At 49.2% G+C, this 17,854-nt stretch overlaps 1 protein-coding gene across 18 annotated transcripts in view; it reads right to left on the bottom strand.

Moving 5' to 3' along the window:
* The window catches only part of RGS3 (regulator of G protein signaling 3), a 135,258-nt gene that overhangs the window by 45,934 nt on the left and 71,470 nt on the right, over window positions 1-17,854 (bottom strand). For 10 of the 18 annotated variants that reach the window (XM_009457121.5, XM_009457122.5, XM_009457124.5 and 7 more), the window contains one exon: window positions 14,813-14,935. The exons of 6 other annotated variants lie outside the window; for them this stretch is intronic. In XM_009457121.5, coding sequence (XP_009455396.3) covers window positions 14,813-14,935 — 123 coding nt within the window. Of the gene's footprint in view, window positions 1-1,977; window positions 10,414-14,812; window positions 14,936-17,854 lie in introns of those variants that run through there. 2 more of the 18 variants (XM_001154042.8, XM_016961480.4) reach the window with 1 other exon arrangement.

Here is a 17,854-nt window from a genome sequence, read left to right on the forward strand (position 1 = left end):
TGGTACTACAAGTGCCTGCCACCACACCCAGCTAATTTTTTTTGTTGTTGTTGTTAGTAGAGACAGGTTTTCACCATGTTGCCCAGGCTGGTCTTGAACTCTGGACTCAAGCAATCGGCCCACCTCAGCCTCCCAAAGTTCTGGGATTACAGACATGAGCCACCACGCCCAGCAGTACATCCACTTTGGACAACAGTCTGGTAGTTTCTCAAAAAGTTAAACATGAGTTACCATTTGGCCCAGCTATTCCACTCCTAGGTGTACACCTAAGAGAAATAAAAATATATGTCCATACAAAAAACTTGCACACAGATATGTATAGCAGCATTACACAGAATAGCCAAAAGGTGTAAACAACCCAAATGTCCATTAACTGAAGAACGGTTAAACAAAATGTGATATTCCATACAACAGAATATTATTCAGCCATGAAAAGGAATTAGGTGCTGATACATGCTACAACATGGATGATCCTGAAAACATTACGCTAAATGAAAGAAGCCAGTCACAAAAGTCCAAATATTATATAATTCCCTTTATATGAAATGTCCAATATAGGCAAATCTACAGAGATGAAAAGTATGAACTAGTGGTCGCTTAGGGTTGGAGGAGATGGGGGAAATAATGGATGATAGCTAAGTAGTATGATTTCTTTTTGAGATAATGAAAATGTTCTAAAATTGATTGTGGTGATGGTTACACAAGTGTGTGAATACACTAAAAGTTACTGAATTGTGTACTTTAAATGGGTGAATTGTATGATATTTGAATTAAATCTCAATAAAACTACTCTAAAACAAATGATAGATATGACTAATAAGTCAGAAACATCTGTAGTTTAAAGAAATAATAAAAATAAAAGGCTAACATACAAATATCCTTATTATATAAAGAGCTCTTTGTGAATTAATAACTAAACTATAAAAATCCCAATAGAAAAATGAGCAAAAGACTTGAACAGGCTATTCCCAAAAGAGGCAACACAAGTGACCAGAAGGCATATAAATAAATATTCAACACCTCTAATAATGAAAAAAAGAACCTATTAAAAAATGTAACAATATACCGTGTTGGTAATGATGAGGAGGAATAAACGTTTTCTTATCCAGACTATCTCGGTTTACTTGATTTGATTGAGGAGTTTCCTGGCAAGCAAGATTTTCAATGCTAAAAAGGGAAAATCCCAGGCAAAGTAGGATGAGCTAGTCAATTCAGATGAGATTAGAAATCAGTACAACCATTCTGCAGGGTAATTTGGCAATAGGATCAATAATCCATTTTATAAATATATAACCTTTGACCCAGAAACTCTACTAACAGGCATTTATTCTAACAAAACATTCATTCATTCAACAAATATTTGTTTATTTAGTTCCTTTTTGAGATGAAGTTTCACTCTGTTGCCCAGGCTGGAATGCAGTGGCACAATCTCAGCTCACTGCAACCTCCACGTCCCAAGTTCAAGTGATTCTCCCACCTCAGCCTCCCCAGTAGCTGGGACTACAGGCATGCGCCACTATGCCTGGCTAATTTTTGTATTTTTTGGTAGAGACAGGGTTTCACCATGTTGGCTAGGCTGGTCTCGAACTCCTGACCTCGGCGATCCACCCACCTTGGCCTCCCAAAGTGGTGGGATTACAGGCATGGGCCACCACGCCCAACAAATATTTATTTAGAGTTGAATGTGTACTAGGTGTTGAACTGGATGCTGGGCATGCCAAGATACACCTAAGAGGATTTTTTTTTTCATTCAGAGACAGGGTCTCACTGCTGGAGTGCAGTGGAGCAATCATAGCTCACTGTAACCTCAAACTCAGGCTCAAGCCATCTCCCATCTCAGCCTCCTGTACAAGGATTTTTATCTGAAGTTTTTGTAACAAAGAAAAATTGCAAGCAACCTGAATGATAAACAACTGAAGATTACTTAAATAAAGCACGTTTCATCTACACAATGAAATACTCCACAGGCACTGAAAATGATGTTGTAGAAGAATATTTATTGAAATGGAAACATGGATACACTACGCTGTTAAATGGGGGAGAAAAAGCAGGTTAGAAAAATTGCACCAGTAACCCCAATTTGCAAATAAGATATATGTGTGTATAAACGAACGCCTGACAGGACACATTCCAAAATGTTAACAGTGGTTTATCTCTGGGTGCTGGGATTAAGGATGAACTTCATTTTCTTCTCCTGGTTCATCTGTATTAAATGTTTTCTTCATAATAAACATCAATCACATGGATTACTTTTGCAACAACACAACAAAAAAAAAGTCAACTGCATTCAAACAAACAAAGAAAAAAAACACCTTCCCATGCCTCATGAGTAGAGGCCCCAAGGAAGGGGGTTATAGAAAGTCAGATACATGTTCACTGCTTGGTTTTGCAACAAGAGCTACTATTAAGTACCTACTGCATGCCAGGCATTACAACAGATCCCCTTTGATCTTCACAAGACCCCAGTGAAATCAGCATTCTTGTCTCATTTTACAGATGCTCTGTGACCCATCAGTAATCCCATGGCTAGTGAGAGGAAGAGCTAGGATTTGAACCCTGGCCTGTCTGTCTCTAAACCTGCAGGAGGCTGCTACTACCTCAGCTGCCTCTGCTTGTTCCTGGGGAGGGGCAGGGAAAGGTCCTGAGCCACTGAGGCCTCTGTCCTGCAGGCCAGATCTAGGCTGGCCCTTGTCCTCCCTCCCTGCAGACAGTCCAAAGAAAGGAGGACAAGACAGCAAGGGAGGGGACACCAGCAAGAGGAGGTGTGGCACTGGACAGCCAGCTGGCTGAGGTCAGGGCTCAGGGTGGGCCAGCTGGGGACTCCTCGCCTGCCAGGCGACTCTCAGGAAGCCTGACCACATCCGGTCCCAGGAGTTCCCAGGCTCTGTGCGCCCAAAGGCAGTGACAGCAAACCTCAGCACAAGGCCTGCAGCCACTGTGCTGAAACAGCCAGGGAAAAACAGCCTGCCAACTGGGCCCTTCTCCCTGGGCTTGCTTGACACCAGCCAGTGCTTTCTGCTCTCCAGGCCTCCAGGGCCTCCTCGCCTGTATGAGGAGGGGGTGTGAGGGCTGATGGCTCCAGGACTCTCCCAGATGGAATTATGTGACTCCATGGGACTTCCTCACATCGGGCCTGGCAGGAAGAGGAAGGGGGTGAGGCCTCCCCACCCAGCTCCTGAAGGAGCCCCCTCCTCTTCCCCTCAGCTCTGTTCCCACTGCTATTTTTAGAACAGACCACAGGGAGTGTCTCCACCACTCCAGCCATGCTCCTAGCTGCAGGTAAAACACAGCAGCCCCATTCATTCTGCTCCAACAAGCACATGCCAGGAATTTACAGACAAGCCGGAGGACTAGACAACCTCTCCCCACGCCATTATCTGAGCTGCTTTCTCAATATTTCTATTACAGCCCAACACAGTGACTTACATTTCCCAAGGCCAACACAGTGAGTTGCTGAGTGAGACAACCCTAAGACCATCTGTGACCCCTTTCCCGCCCCCAGCCCAGCAGAATCTTCAGAAGTCACCGACTACATGCCCTTGGCCAAGTTTTTGCCTCTTTCACTTGGTTTCTACAACCTAGCTTGTTAATCAATTGATCTCAGTGGGGGAAGGAGGAGGCTTTCCAGCTCCACATTCAAAGTTTCTATGGTTCTACCAATATTCTAGTCACTCATAAAATAAATACTATATTCCCAAAGTCCACCTGAGTATTGATTACAGGCCTCTGAATGCATTTTCCCACTCAAAAGTATGTTATAAATGGTGGTCAGCTTCCTAGGCCAGCTTACTTAACCCTTAATAGTCTTCCATCAAGTAGAAACAGTAGAAAACCATATAGCAATAATAGACTTCAACCAAAACAGAAACACACTAACACTTAGGACAATTTTTTGAATTTATCTTGGGTAGTGTTATCCCAGCAAAAGTGCGTAGGTACTAAAGGTGATGAAAAAGCCAATGGCAACTTATCGGGAAGAGTCTGAAGGAGACTTCTGACCACACCAGAAATGAAAGGACTGCAAACCAGTGACCACAAGTTCCACGCGGAAATTAGCCTGATGGCTTGGACTGGGAGTTGGAAAGGTTAAAGAATGTACTTGCATACATATTAGGTTGGTGCCAAAGTAATTGCGGTTCTTGACATTACTTTTAATGGAAAACACCACAGTTACTTTTGCACCAACCTATATACACGTGAAGTTGAAACAAAAGAGTTCAATGTGTATACTCAGCCACCTGAGCAGAAAGGAAGGAGGGAAGGGGAAGATATTGGGTTGGAGAGCCCGTCTTGTGCTGGCCTCCAATAGGGGAGGCTGGAAGAAGCACCTCTAGGGGAGAGGAGGCAGTAATGTGCTCATAATTTGGGTGTCTGTGATGAGGACCCCTTTCTGTCTAAATATACCTATGTGTGATGAGTACATTGATGAATATTCACCAGGAACAACATTTGCATAGGGCCATACACATACACTCTGTTTCAATGTAAAAACTAAAATGCCTGTTCCCTTTCTTCTTTTTGCCTGGCATTAGAGTACCGAGGCTTTGCAGTCTGACCATTCTCCCCTCTGAAATCCCTCATGGAAATGTTTCCATGGAACACCTATGTGTCTCAAGACAGTGACTGTGATGAAGAACCTAGCCAATTCTCCCCCTAGACCTGGATCTTCACCTTTTCTGAGGGGAGTAGCTACTTTATCCTCATCTTTATTGTTATATCCTGATATTCTGGAATCAGATGACTCCTGGAGACCATCTGAATTCAACTCCCTCATTTTTCTTGGTAAAGGAACAGAAGATCAGAGATGTGAAGCAATTTGCTCAAGGTCACACGGTGAATACCAGCAAAATGAGGACTCGAGGCAAGATTTTCAGAATCACTCGCTGGTTTTCTCTGTGAGCAAGGGGCTCGGTGAGAGGTGAGCCCCGCAATCTACAGCAGCAGCTCCAACTGGGCTTCCTTTGCCTCTGGGAATTCCCCAGTGTCAGCATGGGAACACAGTGGTATCCATGACCCTGAAATGAACCTGGTCAGACCTTCATAAACCAAGTGCAGATCCATGCTCTGGTCTCCACAAAGCTGAGGTGCAACAGAAAAAGCTCTGAATCCAAAGAATCAGGAGACCTGAGCTCTAGTCCTGGCTCTGACACTAACTTTTCCCATGACCCTGGCCAGGTCACTTCTCTTTTTGCACCTGTTTCCTCGTCTAAATTCTAGAATATAGGAGAGTTGAACTGGACAGCCTAATTCAATCCTACAACCTCTACTGAGCACCTACTACGGACTGGACAACAATAGAATCAAAGACAAATAAAATATAACATCTACTTGCTCCGAAGAAGCTCACAGTCATCCAGATGCTAAGGATGAATTGTGCTAAGGGGGAAAAAGTACTCTGGGAACCACGAAGGGGGAAGTCAGGACTCCTGATGCATGCCTGAGAAAGGTGTTCTCAGAGGAGCCACTAAGCCTTGAAGGTTGAGGATTGCATCCAGCAGGGACAGCCAAGGAGGGCAGTCAACGTCAGGCAGATCAAACACCCTAACTGTGAATGTGCACAGTGAGTTTAGAGAAGGGGAAAATTTACGGTGTGGCTGGGCTCCAGGTGCAAAGCAGGAGTGTAGTGCTACCAAGGAGAGCCTGGAAAGCCAAGCTTTATTCTGAAGACAGTGGCCTCCCACAATGGTCTTTAAGCAGGAGTGTGACAGTCCAGTCTCCCTGGCCCTCCCAGCTTGGATGGTCTGCAGTTACAGGAAAGCCATATAGCAAAATAATCAAAAGCAGGTGCCCTGGAGCTGGGCTGTCCAAGTTTCAATCCTAGCTACCCACTAGCTGTGTGACCTTGGGCACGTTTCTTAACTTCTCTGAGACTCAGCGTCTTCATATCTAAATTGGGCATAGTGAGAGTAAATGTATAACAGGGATAACACACCTTGTAAGTCTGCATGAGGATTAGATGAGACAGGGTAGGTAAAAAGCTTGACCCTGTGCCTGGCTCATCTTGTAAGTGCCCACCAGGTTACCTTATGTTATCATTCTACCTTTAAAACCAAGGATCTGGGAACAGTTTGGAGGATGGATGGCCCTATTCAGAGAAAGTCTTCGAGGAAGAGAAGGCGAAGACAGGATAGAGGGTAAGGTTGCACTGTCTTCTTCAGGGGCTAAAAAAAACAATAGCAAGATGGCTGAGACCAAGAGCAAGACAGCGAAGAAGGCAGTCTGTCCACTGATAGGACAGCAGCAAGGAATGGGGAGGAGAGCTGGAGGCTGCCTGGAAACAGTTTTTAGGGAGAAGAGTCTGCATCTCTTGGGGGAGATGGCTGAAATCAGATCCATTTGATTCCCCTTTATTCAGGGCTGAGATACTAAATCAGTCAATTAGCAAAATCTGCGCAAAAAACCTGGCGGGTTCCGCATGGGCAGGCCCTCTCTGTGCCCTCAGCTGGTCTCAGGTCAAAGGCCTCCTTCCAGTACTTACGCTGGGCACAAGCCAGCCTGAGCCTGAAGCTATACCTCTCTGCCTTTGGCCAATATTCCATCACTGCCAAGCACTCCATGACTCTGTCTGCTGATCCTTTTGATGCCAAATTCAAAAGGGGAAGGGGTGTAACCTAACCATTCCAGAGCTCCCTGAGAACCTGTCTTAAGGAGCTCAAACTGATCTCTCATTTTAGGCTTTTTTCAAATCTTGTGGGAAGCTATTGATCTTTTCAGCCTGTGCCACCCTCAGGAAAATGCATTCTGGAAGTTTATTCTCCACTGGGTGGAAAATAAGGCATCTCATTTTATTTATCCTAAAAGCATTCCCTCTACAGCTTGATGGGCCACAGCTTCTGACATGCCGGATATCCCTCTCTTGCCTCTTCCTGGAGATTATTGATTTCTCTTACTTCTATCCCTAAAAGACAAACCTTTTTATCAGAAATGAGTGGTAGATTAGGTTCAAAGGCCTTGGCTTGAGGGCAAGCTTGGTCCTTACCAGCTGTGTGACCTAGGATAAAACATTTAACTTCTCAGAGCCTTGGTCTCTTTCATCCATAAGACAAGGCTGCTGGGAGGCTGGGGGGAGATCATGCCTGGGGACCCCAGTTGCCATCTCCAAAGTTTAGGCTCTCAATGTGGGACTTTCGCTGTGGGGAGCCCTTCCACGTTGCAAAATTGCCTGCATTTTCACTTTGCAAAAACCCTCTTGGTGCCTTGGTGCCATGTGTGACAAATGAGGACTTTGGTAATAGAATTTATGGGGAAAAATAAAGAATAAAAATATAAGACATATATAAATAAATGTCATTATTTCCAAAAGGTCTGCAATGTCCCAACCCCCAAATAGCCAAAAGACCCAGGCCAGCAGAGATCCAGGCCTGATGGCTTACAGGATAGATGAAGAGTTTTAAAAGAACCAGAGCCTGAGACATAAAAAGAAAAAAAAAAAACATGAAAATGGGATCAGAGGGTCGGGGGTGTGTGGGGAACTAAAAGAATCACTTTGTATTCAAGTTGCACAGATGGTCTTTCCAACAATAAATGGTTGTGCTCCCATCTTCCCAGCTCCTGGGCCTGAGACACCAAACCAAGACAATTAGCCCATCAGGAAAGAGGCCATTGTGTGCTTCTTAGCATGATTTATGTAGCAGGGAGGGGCTCGGCAATGTTTCCCGTGATTATAGCTCTCAAGTGCAATTTCCATAGCTTGTTCATCATCCTGGACAGCTAGGATGGACTGGGATGCTGGACAGCAGTGGCCATCAGGTCATGTTTCATCTTCTCGAGCCTGTGGAGCCAAATTAATTGTTCGATCGATTTGAGAGGCAGAGCAGCAATGGTGCTGTGGCTCACCACAGTCACTGCCCAGGGCCCACCAGGAACTGATGTCCACTTCCCTAACAGCCGGACCTGGGACCCTGATGTGAGCATCTGCTCGACTCAGCAGCTTGTCAGGACAGGCTGGGTGAAAAGTCCTGTCCCCAGGAATGTGTGCTGCATTCAGACTGTCCATTTCTTTGTGGCCAGAGCTCCTGTCCTCTGCACCTGTCTGGTAGACAGAGGTAGGTCACCAGGTCCAGGAGAGATGAGCTTGCTGCCTTCCCAGACAGGCGAGTCTCCTGTGCCTCACATTCCCCTTAATGTCATTTTGTAAGGGAATCAAATGAAATCAAAGTGCAGCTTGCTGTCTGTGCAGACCCAGCTGCTCAGCCTCTCACAAATCCCCCCCGTGGGCTGAGCCCTGGCAGACAGAGATGCTGTGTATCACTGGTCCCACTTCAGGCAGCGTTTACTCCCCTGCTGGGTGGGGGGCATTGGTCTGGTCACAGGCAGATCCAGCCCATCCCCTGTTAGACTGTTGAGTCAATATGTCTGATCTTTCCTAGGTTGAGAGGAGGATAAGTGGGAAGTAAGGGGTGTATTCTCTTCTAGGCCACCATTTTTGGGGTTCAAGTGGCCACAGCAGCTGAGCAAGCTCACAGGGGCACAAGAACCTTTCTCTAAAGATGCTGAGGTCTTACACAACACAAAGAATGTCCAAGGTCAGGGAACCTCTCTGGCCTCAGCCAGCCCTCAGCCTCTCTGACCCTCTTTTCCTATGCAAGTGACTCTAATCCTCTTGATACCCTTTTGCCCATGAGCCGTGTCCCTCAAACCTGCAGCCTTGGGCTTCCCTCCCTCTAGGTCTGGCAGTTAGATAAGAGTATGAGAGCTGCCCAACCCTGGGCTCCAGCTGGAGGTGCAGCAGGCAGTGAGTGGGCTGGGCTCAAACGGCTGTCCCCTTGGTTGGTCTTCCTTCAGCCCTGCGGCAGCACAGTCTCCACTAGAGCTGCTAGGCCACCCCCAGCCCAGTCCCTGGCCCTCGGAAGCCCCATGGAAAGCAAGCCAAGTCAGTTTCCAGCGCACTGTGTGGCAGCTTCCTATCACAATGCTCAGCATGGGACGGAAAGACAGCACAGCAGCCCCTGCTAAGGCCTGGGCAGCAGTGAACTCTCCCACCTGGGCCAGGCTGAGCACTCACTGCCCCCAACTTCCAGGAACACTCCTAGAACTCAGCACTGCCCCCACCATCCCCCACGAGGCCTGGCCAAAAGGTGGCTCTGTGGGGAAGGTCCTAATCCTCACTCACATCCACTGAGAGAGGGGCCATTGAGGAGGAGGGTAGGCAGGGGGATGGGGCAGGGAGTCATCTCTTCTCCAGAGCCTGGCATTCAGGCATCCACCTCCCCAGCCACCATCCAGGACAAGCCACCAGGACAGTCCTCACCTGGAGAACTGAAAGAGCCCCCTAACTGATCTCACACCCACTTGGGCCCCTCCTATGTGTAAACGGATCTTGTAAAAATGTACTTGCAACTCCCTTCCTCAAAAGCCTTCAATGGCTCTCCAGTGTATCTAGAATGAAATCAACAAGACATCAACTACCTCACCCACTGTGTCTTGCCCCTCACTAAGCTCCAGCCACACTGGCCTGCTCGCCATTCCTCCAGCCCGCTGAGCTCCTTCCCATCTCAGGGACTCTCCACGTGCTATTCCATCCACCGCGAACACTCTTCCCCAAGTCCAGGACTGGCTCCTTCCTCTCCAGCCCACAAGTCTTGGTTTAAAAGTTATGTCCTTCCCCATCCCCACCCCCACACACAGCACTCTAAGTACAATTCCCTCTTAAAGAAATCTGTGTTTTTTCTTTCATAGATGATCACAGCTTGCCATCACGTGTGTGCATGTGTGTGTGTTGGTGTTGACTTATTTAACGCTCACTCCCAGCTAGACTGAAATCTTGATGAGAGCGAGACCATATCCGACTTTTTCTCCACAGTATCCCCAGCTCCTAGCACAGAGCCTGGCATAAAGTAGATGCACCCGAAATATCCATCGAATGAATGAGCCAATGTGTACAGGTGGAAAATGAGTGGATGGGCGGAGATGTCCTCTGGCAGCAGCAGATCATGGCATTGTTCTTCATCAGGGTGACCTCTCCCAACCTCTCCTGCTGCCCCCAAGGCAGGTCCGGGAGCCACCACTGGAAGCCCAGATGTGGAATGTCCTCCTCCTCCTCCTCCTTGGAAGGAAGAAGCCTCTGAGTCCTCTCCTCTTGGGACTTTCTGCTGCCAGTCTCTGCATGCCCACAAGGCCTCTCACACCATTGTGGTCCTTCTGTTGACATCCATATGCACCCTTGGGACCACTCCCTTCAGATGACCCTAGACCCACCATCTTGGTCCTCTGTTTCAGGTCCAGTTGAGGTGAGGTTACTGTGTGGTAGGGGATGCCCAAGAAAGGGTTAAGTTGCCAGAAGCAGAGTCCTGCCCTTGGGTTTGCTCAGCCAATCAGAGTCTGTCCTGGTGAGGTAAAGCTTCTATCCTGGGTGGCATTGGTTGAGTTGACCGGCCCCATCTCCTGCTGGAGAGAGCCGAAAGGGTGGAGTTTCTGTGGAACCAGACAGAACTGGAATTAGCTCGCTGTCTACTCAGGCCGGGCTGCCTGACTGCAGGACCTGCCTCTGTTCCTTTCTAAGGCACTCACACACCCTGGCATCTCCAGGGCTGTCTCTAGTGGCCCCAGTGGAGATGACAAGGTGGCACGCACCTCACCGTCACATCTGGGAGAAGTCTTAGAGCCAGAGCAGACAAGGAGGCCTCAGTTTCCCTGCCTGGGCCCCTGGAATATGGCAGATGTCTACCAGGAAGTGACATGGAGCAGTTGTCATATGTGCTCCGAGCACCAGCAGCAGCTTCAATGAACAAGGCCCCCGATGAATCTTCCCATATGGACAGCACTTTAAAACCATGACAGTGAGAACGATAGCGGCTAGTTCAGAGCTCCTCTTGCATGCCACTTTGCAAAGCACATCCTGAGTTCAATCCTCACAAGAAGCCTCTTAATCCATCCACTTTACTGATGCAAAAACTGAGTCTCAGAGAGGCTAAGTGGCTCACCTGAGGTCACATTGCTTACTGTGTTATTTTGAACTATCTGTCATGTCTGTCTCCGCCACCAGACTGTGATCTCCCGAGGAAAGGGGGTGATGGATTGCTCTGTGCGTCCCTCCCCGTGGAGCACAGGACCTGCCCTGAGAATGGGGCCAGGCCCCACTGCACTGTGTCTGCCCTTCTCATCCTAAGGGCTTGGTTTCCATGCTTCTCAGAAGGCTTCCTGGAGCCCAGCCCAGCACCAGGCACATGAAGGGTACTGAGCAGGAGGCTCGCGGCACGGATGATGCTTGGATAGCCAGGACCCCACTGGATCCTTCTTAGGACCCGCAAGCATGGCTTTCATGCTTAGATCACCACTCCAGTGCCCTCCTCATCTCTCTCCTATTAGGAGAATTCCATAGCGACAGGGACCAGGTCTCATTCATCTCTGTGATCCCAAAGGATCTAAACCAGTATCTGGCACTGAGAAGGCATTTATTATGTATATTTGCTTGAATAATCAAAAGAATATATAATTGTCTCTCCCTTCTAGCTTAGAACCTGAATGGCCACAGGTGGGCCCAGCTCTGAGTTATTCTAGATTAGAAGCCTCACAGCAGTCCCCATGCAGGGAGTTTAGTACAAGGATTCCCAGGCAGAAGAAGAAAGGTAGGCGCCCCCCAGCTACAGATAATGAAGCAACAGAGGGGCAGAGCTCTGAAGAGGAAGGAGGGGGTGATGAACAGGAGTAGGAAGTTGAGACAAGAGAGAAAGTAGTTCATTTATTTCTACAAAAAATGGAGACTAGATGGCCCCCGGCCCTCAGCTTTCATGAAAATCACAAAGCTTGGAGAGATAGAAAGAGCCATGGGCCCAGTGCCCAGATGGGACTACTAACGCCACAGCAGCCAGCGGCTGCTGAAGGTTCCACAGCATGGGAGTGACCTCCCAATTGTTCTTTAAGTCCATCTTCCCCTGACTCCCTCTACCTTCCCAACAAGCATATATTTCATCTTCAAGGTAAATTGCACTTATTACGTTTTGTGAATTTGGGAAGAGCTTTACATTCCTTAAGATATTTAAAGAATCCCCCACATCTGGGTGTCAGCAGACACTTTTGAAAAGAGCATGGGAGTTTGGGGAGTTGCCTTACAAACCCCCTTTTCCCAGAGAGGCATTTGGGTGGTGCAGGGGTGGGGTGGGGGTCTAGGCAGTGTTTTCCTTTGTTCAGCAGAAGGTGGAGCATCCGCAGAAAGAACACAGAAAAGGCATTCAAAGGTGTGCTACTCTTGAGATCAGGAGTTCGAGACCAGCCTGGCCAACATGGTGAAACCCATCTCTACTAAAAATAAAAAAATTAGCCAGGTATGGTGGCATGTGCCTGTGGTACCAGCTACTCAGGAGGCTGAGCCATGAGAATCGCTTGAACCCAGGAGGCAGAGGCTGCAGTGAGCTGAGATCGCACCACTGCACCCCAGCCTGGGTGACAGAGCGACACTCCGTCTCAGAGCAAATCGGTCCAGCAGGACCCTTATACCTGAAGAGCAAGCAGCCAGCCTCCGGGCTCTGTTCGGCCCTTTCTCTTCTGCCCTAGAGACGGAGACCTTAGTGGCCAGCCCTTGGTAAAGAGGTTCCTGGTCACCCCGAGGCTGCCAGGAACTGACGGAACTGAGCGCAAGTGGACAATGCTGTGGACCAGCTGGAAAGCCAGGCGGGCCCTGTCAGTGAGGTTGCTAAAGCATTGCTAGAACTACCTAGGGCTGGAGAGAATCTATTTACTGGAATTCCTCTCAGGAAGCATTCCATAAGTGTCTAGAAGGAGTAAGTTGCTAAGACTCTTTGCATGTGCATGGTGGTGGTAGGGATGGGGAAGGTTGAGCAGTGAGACCTCTAGGGCCAGCCTGACAAAAGACAGCTACATCATGGCCTTCTTAGGAGGGTGGCCCAAGTGGGATATGCCAGTATGGCTCCAGGCCCAGTTCTTAGGCCCAGGAGGTAATTCTGAGGCTGTCCCAGCACTTGGGCCCCCTCCTTCATCCTTCTCCTGTCCAGCACACAGCTTCTCCATGGAACACGCGTTTGAAGAGTTTGGATTTGAAGAGGTGTCCAAACTGCTCTGCTCAGGATTCCCATACATTCTAGTGTGGCCCTGAAGCCAGGCCTCAAACCCTTGGGCCCTTCCAGGGTCAGCCAGCCAAGCCCAAAGCCCTACAGGGACCACAACCTGCCTCAGAAACAGCCTGCCTTCAGTCACCCTCTGTCCTCCCAAACCTGAAGATGGAGAGATTCTCCAAGGTATTGAGAAGGCTGCTGCTAACACACTCCAGAGTCAGCAAACTCTGATAGTGAGGCACAAAGAGCTCTTTCCCCCAGAAAAGGAGGCACAAGCCCAAAGGAAAAAAAACTGGGGCATAGGTTCAGCCATTCGACATCCCAGAGGCCACCCCAATGAAGAGAAAGCGGCCTGGATTCTGACTGTGACCAACCCAGGATCAGTGGGGCAGGGCAGCCTACAGGCATGGGGACAGGTGTCTGCTCAGTAGAAGAACCTGACAGTGGCAACCAGCCAGTCCTGCAACAAACCACCTGGGGCTGGGCAGGGGGCAATGCATTCCCCACAGCTATGGTTGAGTGAGTGCCTACTGCATACCAGGCACTGTGCCATAGCCCGTATATGCACCCTCTCATTTCATTCTCACAACAACCCTTTGAGGGAAGGACTATTGTCCCAGGTTACTGATGGGGACATCAAAGTACAGAGCAGCAAAGTGACTTGCCCAAGTTCCCACTGCCAGTTGGTGGTAGAGGGTGGCTCAGAAGTCCGTGCTTTTCCTACTGTCTTCCCTCATCCAAGTTATTCTTGCCACTAGCTAGTGTAAAACAAGAGAACATTCACAGCTAAGATGATGTAATTCTCAGATCCTCACTCCTTTCGGGAATAGCTGGGGAGCTGCTGTCCACCACTGGCCCTCAGAAGAGGCTGCCAACTGCCTCTTCCCTACCTCCTGCCTCAGCAGGCCTGCCCCCCACTGCCCCCTGCATAGGCCTGCTGCCCATGGCATAGGGGACTGACTGCACCAGGGAGAAGTGAAAAGGCCAGCAAGTTACAGGCTGCAGCTTTCTTTCATCTCTCCTCTTCGCCCAGATCCAGCAGAGCAACCACCTCAGCAACTTTTGCAGCCAACCAGACCCAATTCCCAAATGGCCAGCACTTTTAGCAAAAGAAGGGACCTGAATGACTCACAAATGGGGTAATATAACTGTACTTCGTGGCTGGCATCGGAGTGTCAAAGGGGAAGGCTGTGTGGTCCAGCTCCTATCCCATCCCCTCTCCCCAGGCACTGGATGGGCTGAGCAGTGCCCGGCCCAGAACAGCCTCCCCTGGGAGTCTCTAATCTTCCCCGGTGCTCCTGCCAGCCAGTCCCCAGACCCCAGCAGTCCACACTCGGCTCTACTTGGCTCTGGCCCACATGGAACTATACAGCATACAACAGCTTCTGCCGCAAACATCCCCTCTATCGCATCCGCCTGGGGCCAATGTTAAACACCAGTGTGCTGCCCCCAGGCACAGGCTACCCAATGGCAGAGGTGAACGCATGCCAGGCAGCATCAGGGAGGCCAGCCCAAATTAAACCTTGCCATAGGCAAACCGAAGAACAGAGTGCAGAACTGATGGGCCATGCTTAATTTGGCTCTGTCGCTCTACACGAGCACTGTCAGACCCACTCAGCAGACCCAATGACATGCCAAGGGGGAGAGACATTCGGGCACAGGTCCCCGCTTGCCAAGAGCTCATTGCCCAGAGCCAAGTTGGAAGCTCAGGCTGGCCCCCAGCTCAATGCAGAGGCTCAAGGGTCTAGGCTGGCTGAGGGGAAACGAGGCAGCCAGGCCACAGCCACTGTCAAGGCCCTTACCTTGCTGTCCGGGGGTGATGCTGCCAGCTGTTGCTGCTTGGCGATGTTCTCCGACAGGCACCAGCACACTCTCTTCTTCTGCTCCTGCGAGTGCGCTTCCAAAGTGAATAAGCACTCTGCCTTCTGACGTCAGGGAAAATAGAGAAACGGACGGTCAGGGCTGCTCCCTGGTTCAGGGGGCTCCCAGGCCCAAGCCCATCCCTGGGCTCCAGAGGGTGAGGCTGCAGCCAGGAGGGGAGTGTCCGCCAAAAGCCGCAAATGCACACTAATCCCCAGTGACATTGAGGCAGCCAGAGGCGCAGGGAAGTGGGTTCAAGGGCCAGCTGGCGAGCTGTGGGCCCACAGATTGGGGGAGGGGAGGAAGGCAGTGGCTCCCAACACAGCAGAGGCCTGTGGAGAGCAGGACAGAGCCGATGAGGTCACCCCCAGGGGCAGGCAGCACAAAGCAGCTGGGGGAGCACGTGGGAAGCCCAGAGGGCCAGGGCCTCAGGCTGATTCTCTGTGGAGCCAGGAACCCTCCCCACCTCCCCCGGCTCACAGAACCCATCTTCCTCACAGCGCTCTTCTCTGATCCCAAGGCCAAGGCTGAACGGGTGGTTGGACGGGCATACCAACAGAACCCAAACAGCAACTCAGGGTCCTTTGGAAAGTCTTTGACGGGCAGTCATGTGGCCCTCTGCAGCCCCACTGCCCAGCACATGATCTCGGTCTAATCTGTGACTGTTCGGCTCACTCGAGGGCAGCAACATCCCAGGCACTGCTGACATTTAGGTCCCGCTTCGCTATTCAACCTTGTTAAGTACTATAGTCTCGTCTCCCCAACTAAACTATAAACCCCTTCTAGAAAGGCCTTTTTCATCTAGGCCTCATATAGTGCTTAGCAAGCAATGGCCTTGGTAAGCTCTGGTTGCCAGGAGGGACTTCTGGGATAAGGTCAAATCCAGGTCAGCTTTGGCACAAGCACCAGGGAGCTTCAGGGACCCAGAGAGCCACCCCTAAAGCAGAGTGTGCTAGGGGCGGGGTAGGGATGGTGGTACATGCCCAGGGTTGCCACCCACAACCGGGTACTCTCATCAGGGGAGTACAAGCTCTGTCTGCCTCCACTAGAATTTGATTATAACCCCAAAGGGCTGCGATTAGATGAACTCAGCCAGGGAGCTAAGAGCATCAGCTGATCCCTTGGAACAGAAAAAAAAAGACAGTGTTTCTATCCAGCCCTTTCTCATTTTGCAGTTGGAAGGGCCTGGTTTGAATCCCAGCTGTGCCACTTCCCAGCTGTCAACCTCAAGAAAGTACCAAGCTGCCTGTGAAATGGGGATATAATGGCATCACCTGGCTTTCAGAGCTACTAGGAGGGCAAGCAAGGAGGACAACAATCAGGCCTCAACAAACAGTCACTAGTATTACTATTCAGTAATTCATTTATTTGATAACTATTTATTGACTGGGCGCAGTGGCTTATGCCTATAATCCCAGCACTTTGGGAGGCTGAGGCGGGTGGATCATGAGGTCAGGTGTTTGAGAACAGCCTGGCCAACATGCTGAAACCCCATCTCTACTAAAAATACAAAAATTAGCCAGCGTGGTGGCACGTGCCTGTAATCCCAGCTACTCAGGAGGCCGAGGCAGGAGAATCACTTGAACCTGGCAGGCAGAGGTTGCAGTGAGCCAGGATCGCACCACTGTACCCCAGCCTGGGTGACAGAGCAAGACTCAGCCTCGAAAAAAAATAAAATAAAATAACTATTTATTGAGCACCTGCTCTGTGTCAGAGACAGTCCTAGGCATTGGAAATAAAGAGGTAAATGAGACAGACTAAGCCCATGCTCTCAGGTTAGGGGCAAAGACAATAATATTTGTTATTTATACAAATAAACAATTAAAGAAATAATATACAGCCCTCCCTATTCATGGTTTCTACAACCATGGAGTCCACCAACAGAGGATGGAAAATATTTGAAAAAATATTTTAGGCTGGTCACAGTGGCTCCCATCTGTAAACCAGCATTTTGGGAGGCCAAGGCAGGAGGATCATTTGCGCCCAGGAGTTCCAGACAAGCCTGGGAAACACAGTGAGACCCAGTCTCTACAAAAAGTTTAAAAAAAAAATTAATTGGGTGTGGTGGTGTGCGCTTGTAGTCCCAGCTACTTGGGAGAATAAGGTGGGAGGATTGCTGAAGCCCAGGAGCTTGAGGCTACAGTGAGCAATGATTGTGCCACTGCACTCCAGCCTGGGCAACAGGACAGACCTTGTCTCAAAAAAAAAAAAAAAAAAAAAAAAAAAAAAAAATTCATCTGTACTACATATGTACAGATTTCTTTTCCTGCCATTATTCCCTAAACAATACAGTTTAACAACTATTTATATAGAACTTACATTGTATTAGATATTATAAGTAATCTAAAGATGATTTAAAGTACATGGAAGGATGTGTATAGGTTATATTAAATACTACCCCATTTTGTGTCAAGGACTTGAGCATCTTTGGACTTTGGTATCTGTGGGGTCCTGGAACAAATCCTTGGTGGATACTGAGGGACAACTGTAATTACAACTTGTGAAAATGTCACCAAGGTCATAAAGGGAGAGGTCATACTTGAGGTGATCAGAAAAGGCCTCTTAGAAAGGGCAACACACAAGCTAAGGCATGAACGGTAAGAAGGGGCCAGCAAAAACAATGTTTGGGAGAAGCTGTTCCAGAAGCAGCGAAAGCAGGCCTTGAGCTGGGGTGGACTATCGCATCAGCTGATAATATCTAGGGACTTCTTCTACCCTGCATCCAACCCAACCCTCAGGAATGCCACCCTTCAGAGTGGGGGCACTTCCCATGCTGAGTGCCAGCCATTCCTCTCAGGCCCAAAAGTGCTCAGAAGTTGATCTTCCTAAGAGCATCTGGGGAAAGAGGAAAGAAAGCCCTGCCTGCTGGTTTCAGGGAACTGGGTGGTGCGCTGAGGCACTCCTGGAGCTTCTACTTAACAACAGCTTCCCTCCGCTGCCCAGAGTCCTCTAGCCCATGGCAGGGGAAGGATATGGCCAGCAAA

The sequence above is a fragment of the Pan troglodytes genome, chromosome 11 (assembly GCF_028858775.2).
Source record: "Pan troglodytes isolate AG18354 chromosome 11, NHGRI_mPanTro3-v2.0_pri, whole genome shotgun sequence".
NCBI lineage: Eukaryota > Metazoa > Chordata > Mammalia > Primates > Hominidae > Pan > Pan troglodytes.